We start from the raw sequence: 8,941 nt of genomic DNA, 5'->3' as shown, positions 1-8,941 counted from the left end.
AACTCTATTACCAAACCAGTACTTTCCTATATCCTTCCTGAATCTGAATTTTTCCAACTTAAAACCATTGCTGCGAGTCCTGTCTAGGCTAGATATTTTCAGCACACTATTTACATCCCCTTTATTTATTCCTGTCTTCCATTTATACACCTCAATCATATCCCCCCTAATTCTACGTCTTTCTAGAGAGTGCAGATTCAGGGCCCTTAGTCTATCCTCATAGGGAAGGTTTCTGATACATGGGATCAACTTTGTCATCCTCCTTTGTACATTTTCCAGAGAATTTATATCCATTCTGTCTCTGCGTGTTATTTATCTTGCAGTGCATCCAAGATCGTGTCACAATGGTGCGGTAGTTGTGAGAGGCAGGAGCGACCTGCTCTAAACCCGTGCTGCCCTGAGTTGTGCAATTATTGTTAATTCATGGGGGTGGAAATCTTGTTTCGTAAAACCCTTTCAAAGATTTTGCAGTGTTGGAGGTTAGTGCTTATCAGTGTACTGTACTTTGCTGTCGCCTTTGTGGAGTGGGGCTATATCTGATGTTCTAAGACTGTAGGGTGACTCCTGTGTCTAGGTTAAGATAAGATTTCGTTCGGATTTTTAACCCCGGTGGGTTAGCCACCCGGGATAACCCATGAAAGTCAGTGCGTCGTCGAGGATTGTCTGTCTTATTTAAATTGGGGTCCTCAATCTTGTCCCCCAGGATGCGACCCGCACCAGTCGACTAACACCCAGGTACCTATTTGCTGCTAGGTGAACAGGACAACAGGTGTAAGGAAACGCGTCGAAATGTTTTCACCCTACCGGGAATCGAACCCGGGCCCTCCGTGTGTGAAACGAGAGCTTCGCCAGCCAGGCCTCTGGGTTTCCTCTCCACTGAATATTTAAGGCACATGATGGGGGGTTTCTTGCAATTCATTACGAACACGGAGTTCCATGAATCTGGGCCTGGGGCAGAGTGCATGGCCATGTTGTCGATGGCTTTTTCAAAATTAAGGGCTATGTCAAAAATTCTATTTTCCCTGGAAAACAAAACACTATCTTTGATATATATTCTGATCTTTTATTTGGATGTTATTTATCTCTCTCACAAGAGAAGGAAAAAAAAACACGAAGGTGAATTTCTGAAGAGGTTCAGCTCCCAACTGAACCTTGTCAAGACGGGCTGAAGTTGTAGAGGAAACTGAACCCCTTTCCAAGTTTTATTTTGAATTTGTTAGTTAGTTGTGAAGTGTTTCAGTTTCGGTATTTTCCACCCAAAATAATTTTTTTTTTTTTAATTTTCAGGTGTTCTGAGGGCAGCTGCAGCAGAAAACATCTGTTTATTTGGTTACTGAACCGAGGCCATGAAAATAAGAGCATCCTGTGTGTCGTGAGATATAAAAGATGAGAGAGTTTCCCGAGAAGATAAGAGGGTTGGAGACCTAATCATTAAACCAACAGAAAATAAATTTCTACCATTTGGGAATAACATCACAGAGAGAACCTGGAAGCCATGATGCTCTTGGGCAAGTGTTCTTACACATGCTACACCTGCTCATCTAGCAGAAAATACATACCAAGAACATATTCAACTCTCATGGGCGGCATTCTGGTCCTGGAGAAACGTTTGGGAAAGTCCCCTTATATCTGCTACCCCTATTCACTCAGCAGTAAACAAAAACGTACATGTTAGTCTACTGTTGTGGGCTGCATCCTGGGAAAGACGTTTTAAGGATCTACAAGGAATTAACCAACACTGTTTGCCTTCTTGCAATATCTGGTTAATAATAATCCTCAAGGAGAAAAAACAGACGGAAGGAATTCTGTTCTTTCAACCGGACATGACAGGCGAGGCTTCAAGAGATGTCCAGCAGGACCTGGATACCAGCGATATCTCTGGCACTGGAATGGCGGCGTGGGACGGATCAGGAGTACATGATCCAGTAGACAATACCAACATTATTCTAAATGATGTTGAAATGACTGTAAAAAGCAACCAGGAGGGGCGAAAAAGTGGTGGGGAAACCGGGAAGAGTTCCCACGAAACCGGGAAAACTTCCCTGGAAGACACTTTGAAAAATGAGGCCAAGGCTTTGATGGGAAATGTGGAGTGTGATAACGAGGGTGAAGGAGGCGCGGCGCGAGTACCTGACGGAGGCTGGGGGTGGTTGGTAGTTTTTGGCAGTTTTATCATCACGGTGAGTAACATCTTGTATAAACCTGCAGGACGGACACCTAGACGTTGCTGGGGGACACATGGACGCTGCTGGGGGATACCTGGACGCTGCTGGGGGCACCTGGACGTTGCTGGGGACACCTGGACGCTGCTGAGGGACACCTGGACGATGCTGGGGGACACCTGGACGCTGCTGGGGGCACCTGGACATTGCTGGGGACACCTGGACGTTGTTGGGGACACCTGGATGCTGTTGGGGACACCTGGACGCTGCTGGAGTATACCTAGACGTTACTGGGGGACACCTGGACGCTACTGGGGACGCCTTGACGCTGCTGGGGGATACTTAGACGCTGTTGGGAACATCTGGACGCTGATGGGGACATCTGGACGCTGCTGAGGACTCCTGAACGCTGCTGGGGACACCTAGAAGCTGCTAGGGGATATCTGGACGATGATGGAGATACCTGTATACTGTTGAGGACACCTGGACGCTGCTGGGGACATCTGGACGTTGCAGTCACTCTACTAATAATGACTACAATCACTCTACTAATAAATCGTCCTATACAATCATTTTCTTTGCTACTCTGTGCTGACAAACACAAGTGAAAATTTTCTTTCATTGTAGACAAGATTGGTGAACCATTCACCAATAACCTGCACATTGTTGAACTTTTAGATGACCTTTCGATCTATATTGGACTTGTTAATGGTCCAAAACGGACCGAAACGTCTTCATATGTTTGTCTCTCTTGTAAGTGCGGGTTATTTGTGTATTGTTCCAGTCACGGTATTGTGCCTTTTTAGTCTCTCTTAGTTCTATGGTATTCACTTGACAATAAATATTATGGCATCGGGCTAGATTCCTAGTCAGTGTACATCCTGCTGAGCCTTTCCACGTAGCATTAAACAGGAAACTGGGTGCTAGTAGACGTCGGTAGAATCTTCGGATACTACTAGTCCAGGTTATTTATCCGAAGGTTTACTAACACCCAGTTTACTAACACCCAGTTTACTAACACCCAGTTTCCCATGTTGCCACTGGAATTCTTTTAATCCTGTGATACGACTTACAATCCCAAACATTCAGATACCTATTTACTATTAGGTAATCCGTAGGTGATTGATGTATGGAGGCTTGTTCATGCATCTCTGCGTACCTGGGAATGAGCTAGGTAGTGGTAGTCTGGCCAGGATTGGGCTATGAAGTGAGCTAAGATGAACTGTGTAAAAGAAAAAGTTTGTTTTCCAGTTACTGGTGCCTCTACTGGGTCCTTGCTTCGGTGTACTCTTCTCCAGTTACCTGCTTGAGGCCGGGAGCTCGTCAGCTACTACAGCCTGGATCTTCAACGTCCAGTGCTTCATCTGGAACATGATGGGGCTTATTGTCAGGCCGCTGGTGAAGGAGTTTGGCTGGAGGAATATTGCCTTCCAGGGAATCCTCCTCACCTCAGCCTCTGTTATCATCTCCGCCTTCGCTCCCTCACCAGTGTTCTTGTTCTTCTCCTTCTCGTTACTCAGTGGTAAGTGCTTCTCCTTGTTACACAGTGGTAAGTTCTTTTCCTTCTTGTTACATAGTGGTAAGTTCTCCTCCCTGACTTTACTCAGTGGTAAAAGTGCCACCTACTTCACGCTCGGTTTACATTTTTCTCGTCCAGTACACAAATATCCCTCACATAAAAGAATGAAAATTATGACATTATTATTATTATTATTATTATTATTATTATTATAAAAAAGAAGCGCTAAGCCACAAGGGCTAGCGCTTCTCCTATGAAGCCAGTGGCTTCTTGAGTCCAGTACAGAGAATAATATACTCCTCTTCATCTTCCTTTGTTTTTCTCTGTATTGGACTAAAGAAGCCACTGGTTGGCCACGTTTCCTCAATAAAGATTCCCAAATGTTGCACAAGGTGTCTCAATCTTCAAGCTACAAGTCCTTGTCCCCTTGAGGGTGTTGAACTCCATCTGGACTGTTTGGAGAGGAGGAAGGAGAGGGTTAAGTTATAGCTCGAAGGTCTTTTGAAAGAGTTGAGCTGTAGCTCCTCCGCCAATTGAGTTTTTCAGGTGCAGTTACTAGATATACATAGATTATGATACATGAGGTAGCTACAGTACCTCTGTTAATAGGACACAATATGTGGTTTACGGCATTTTATTGAGTTAGGCGGTACTTTGGTATACCTGGAATATACCTGGAGAGGGTTTCGGGGATGAAAGCCTCCTTTGCTCGGTCTGTGACCAGGTGCTAGTACAAATGTTGTATTGACACGAATTTATAATTTTGCAGGACTAGGTGGAGGCTTGGCGGTGTGTATGTCCTTCATCCTGGTACCTATGTACTTCGATCGTAGACGAGGGCTTGCTAACGCTATAATGATGGCTGGGGTGTGCACGGGGCAGATCGTGGGTCCTCCCTTCGTGCGCCTGCTGCAGGAGCAGTACACTTACAAGGGCGCCACTCTCATCCTGGGCGCCATCATGCTCAATGGACTCGTGGGTGCTGCGTTTTACCATCCAGTTGAATGGCACATGAAGCCAGCGAGGAACGATCCCTTGTTGCCAAAAGTAAATGTCAATTCGTTAAACGACGGGGTTGCAGCAGATGAAACCTCCAAGAAGTATTTCTTGATTGCTAACGGTGAGAAGGAACCAGGATGGTCAGAATCCTTGTGTCGTGTGAGAACATTGAGAGAGGATGGCACTTACCAATCCAGTGAGTGCCTCAAGGCCTCACACACAGAGAGTGTGACGCTTTCATTATCCTCGTTGTGTAAACCAGCTCTCAGTGCCCCTGTGAGTCAGTCTGCGAAAGAAAGAGTAAGAAGAAACAGGAGTGAGCAAGTAGGCTTCGCAACACTCATACTGTCAGTGGCTCGGAACACAATTAATAACTTGAAAATCTTCCGCTCACCACGAGCAGTTATAATATCCTTCGGGTGCACGTTCTTCCTTAATGGTTACTACAACTTCTTAATGATGGTTCCCTTCGCTATGCAAGCAAGTGGACGCACACTGCAGGACTCTGCGTGGTGCATATCAGTGTCAGGAGTCTGCCATCTCGTAGCCAGGACGCTGATCTCAGTACTCTCTGACTGGTCGAGGTTCAATATGAGACTTGCATACATGGCTGGCCTTGCTTCCACCGCCTTTACTATTCTGGGTAAGCCACAGATATGTATGTTTAACAAAAGGATGTTCTATTTTCTATTGAAGTTGCTTTGAATATTTAATCCCAATTTTGTTGGTATAATGTTTGTTAGGAAACAGGACAAGTGACCAGCAGCCGGAGCTTTTGGTCATCAGACGAAGGCCTTCCGCTGGCTTACCGGTCCACCCTTTTAAAAAATATGGTCATAGCAGTAAATAATAATTCAAATTAAAGGAGTTGCATATATTTATATGTTTGTGTCTGCAAGATTCCTTGTAAAATATGCGATAAAGTTTATTACGGTCAAACTGGTAAAAATCTCGAACTAAGATTAAAACAACATAAATATAGCATTAGAACTGGACAAGATTCCAATGCTCTATTTATTCATGTAAGAGATTTTAACCATCCAATTGATTTTCAAAAAGTTGAGAAAGTAGTATCAAGCAAGTCCATGGTCGACAGGAATATAATTGAATCTTGTTTCATAAAAAAGAGTTTTGACAATAATATGAATATTGCTTTCGATTTAAAATTAATAAAATTTGGGAAGAGTTTAAGATATATTAGACAAGTAAAAAATCTTAATGCCTGAGTGGAGTACCAGGTGTGTTTCACAGAGTCGGGTGTTGTGACGTGACTGTGAGGTGTAGTCTTGCCCTTATATACCTTCCTGTTGATGTTTTGCTTTTATAGTTCCTTGATAATGTTAAAAGTCATGAAAGCGCTTAGAATTTCGCTATTCTTTCACAGTGGTTGTTCTGCACACACACACACACAACCTGAGAACAGCGTTCCGATACCTTAGTAAGGAATCGTTCAAGACACTGTACATACGTCAAGAAATTAGAGAAAGTGCAAAGGCTTGCAACTAGGTTAGTTCCGGAGCTATGGGGAATGTCCTACGAAGAAAGGTTGAGGGAAATCGGCCTGACTACACTGGAGGGCAGGAGGGTTAGGGGAGACATGATAACGACATACAAAATACTGGGTGGAATAGACAAGGTGGACAGAGACAAGATGTTCCAGAGATGAGACACAGAAACAAGGGGTCACAATTGGAAGTTGAAGACCCAGATGAGTCAAAGGGATGTTAGGAAGTATTTCTTCAGTCATAGAGTCGTCAGGAAGTGAAATAGCCTAGCAAGAGATGTAGTGGAGGTAGGAAGCATACATAGCTTTAAGACGAGGTATGATAAAGCTTATGGAGCAGGGAGAGAGAGGACCTAGTAGCACTCAGTGAAGAGGCGGGGCCAGGAGCTGAGTCTCGACTCCTGCAACAACAATTAGGTGAGTACACACATACACACACACACACACACACACACACACACACACACACACACACACACACACACACACACACACACACACACACACACACAGGGAGGGGACACAGAAACAAGAGGCCACAATTGGAAGTTGAAGACACAAATGAGTCAGAGAGATAGTAGGAAGTATTTCTTCAGTCATAGAGTTGTAAGGCAGTGGAATAGCCTAGAAAATGACGTAGTGGAGGCAGGAACCATACACAGTTTTAAGACGAGGTTTGATAAAGCTCATGGAGCGGGGAGAGAGAGGGCCTAGTAGCAACCGGTGAAGAGGCGGGGGCCAGGAGCTAAGACTCGACCCCTGCAACCACAAATAGGTGAGTACACACACACACACACACACACACACACACACACACACACACACACACACACACACACACACACACATTAAAATATCTCATATAAGAACAAACCTTGAGAATGTTTCGTAAGGAAAGTTAATCCTTATTTACTTAATAAACCTAAATGTTAATGAGACTGTCTGTGACAGACAGTCTCATTAACAGACTGTCTGTGACAGACTGTCTCATTAACAGACTGTCTGTGACAGACAGTCTCATTAACAGACTGTCTGTCACAGACAGTCTCATTAACAGACTGTCTGTGACAGACAGTCTCATTAACAGACTGTCTGTGACAGACAGTCTCATTAACGGACTGTCTGTGACAGACAGTCTCATTAACAGACTGTCTGTGACAGACAGTCTCATTAACGGACTGTCTGTGACAGACAGTCTCATTAACAGACTGTCTGTGACAGACAGTCTCATTAACAGACTGTCTGTGACAGACAGTCTCATTAACAGACTGTCTGTGACAGACAGTCTCATTAACAGACTGTCTGTGACAGACAGTCTCATTAACAGACTGTCTGTGACAGACAGTCTCATTAACGGACTGTCTGTGACAGACAGTCTCATTAACAGACTGTCTGTGACAGACAGTCTCATTAACGGACTGTCTGTGACAGACAGTCTCATTAACAGACTGTCTGTGACAGACAGTCTCATTAACAGACTGTCTGTGACAGACAGTCTCATTAACAGACTGTCTGTGACAGACAGTCTCATTAACAGACTGTCTGTGACAGACAGTCTCATTAACAGACTGTCTGTGACAGACAGTCTCATTAACAGACTGTCTGTGACAGACAGTCTCATTAACAGACTGTCTGTGACAGACAGTCTCATTAACAGACTGTCTGTGACAGACAGTCTCATTAACGGACTGTCTGTGACAGACAGTCTCATTAACAGACTGTCTGTGACAGACAGTCTCATTAACAGACTGTCTGTGACAGACAGTCTCATTAACAGACTGTCTGTGACAGACAGTCTCATTAACAGACTGTCTGTGACAGACAGTCTCATTAACAGACTGTCTGTGACAGACAGTCTCATTAACAGACTGTCTGTGACAGACAGTCTCATTAACAGACTGTCTGTGACAGACAGTCTCATTAACAGACTGTCTGTGACAGACAGTCTCATTAACAGACTGTCTGTGACAGACAGTCTCATTAACAGACTGTCTGTGACAGACTGTCTCATTAACAGACTGTCTGTAACAGACAGTCTCATTAACGGACTGTCTGTGACAGACTGTCTCATTAACAGACTGTCTGTGACAGACAGTCTCATTACCAGACTGTCTGTGACAGACAGTCTCATTAACAGACTGTCTGTGACAGACAGTCTCATTAACATACTGTCTGTCTCAACCTGAAAAATCACTCCCTGTGAAATCAAAAAAACTCGGCAGACGATGCCCCTCAGGGAAGGTTCCTTGATCTTGGTGAGGGGCTCTTGATCCGGGGAACTTGATTTGTGTTCCAGTTCCCCAAATTGAGTCTGAATACCTTCCATCCCCCCATATGCACTGTATAATCCCTACGGGTTTAGCGCTTGAAACTGACCCCTGGTTGTCTTCAAGCAGGCACTGGACAGGCACCTATAGTCAAACAACCGGGCTATGGTTCGTATGTCAGTTTGCGGGCTACCAGCAGTAACAGCCTGGTTGATTAGGCTCTGATCCACCGCGAGGCCTGGTCACAGACCGAGCCGCGGGGGCGTTGACCCCTGAAACCCTCTCCAGGTATACTCCAGGTAAGCTTTAAGAAAACCTCCAGAATACTAGATCTGATTTATCAGAGCAGAGTTATAGATGCAGCAGCAGCTGTCAGCGAGGCTTTACGTCCAATATTGACATAGATGCAGCAGCAGCTGTCAGCGAGGCTTTACGTCCAATATTGACATAGATGCAGCAGCAGCTGTCAGCGAGGCTTTACGTCCAATAT

At 44.7% G+C, this 8,941-nt stretch overlaps 1 protein-coding gene across 2 annotated transcripts; it reads left to right on the top strand.

Moving 5' to 3' along the window:
• Positions 1-338: 338 nt before the first annotated feature.
• Positions 339-5,323, top strand: LOC138851014 (monocarboxylate transporter 9-like; the record flags this gene model as incomplete). 2 transcript variants are annotated; one of them, XM_070081843.1, is given in 4 exon segments in its annotated part: positions 339-479; positions 1,288-2,180; positions 3,414-3,684; positions 4,451-5,323. In XM_070081843.1, coding segments are annotated over 3 exon segments (1,501 nt in total), but the record flags the coding sequence as incomplete, so codon positions are not given.
• Positions 5,324-8,941: the final 3,618 nt, after the last annotated feature.

Source organism: Cherax quadricarinatus, unplaced genomic scaffold (assembly GCF_038502225.1).
Source record: "Cherax quadricarinatus isolate ZL_2023a unplaced genomic scaffold, ASM3850222v1 Contig4528, whole genome shotgun sequence".
Classification (NCBI taxonomy): Eukaryota; Metazoa; Arthropoda; class Malacostraca; order Decapoda; family Parastacidae; genus Cherax; species Cherax quadricarinatus.
This window is presented reverse-complemented; position numbering and strand designations above follow the sequence as displayed.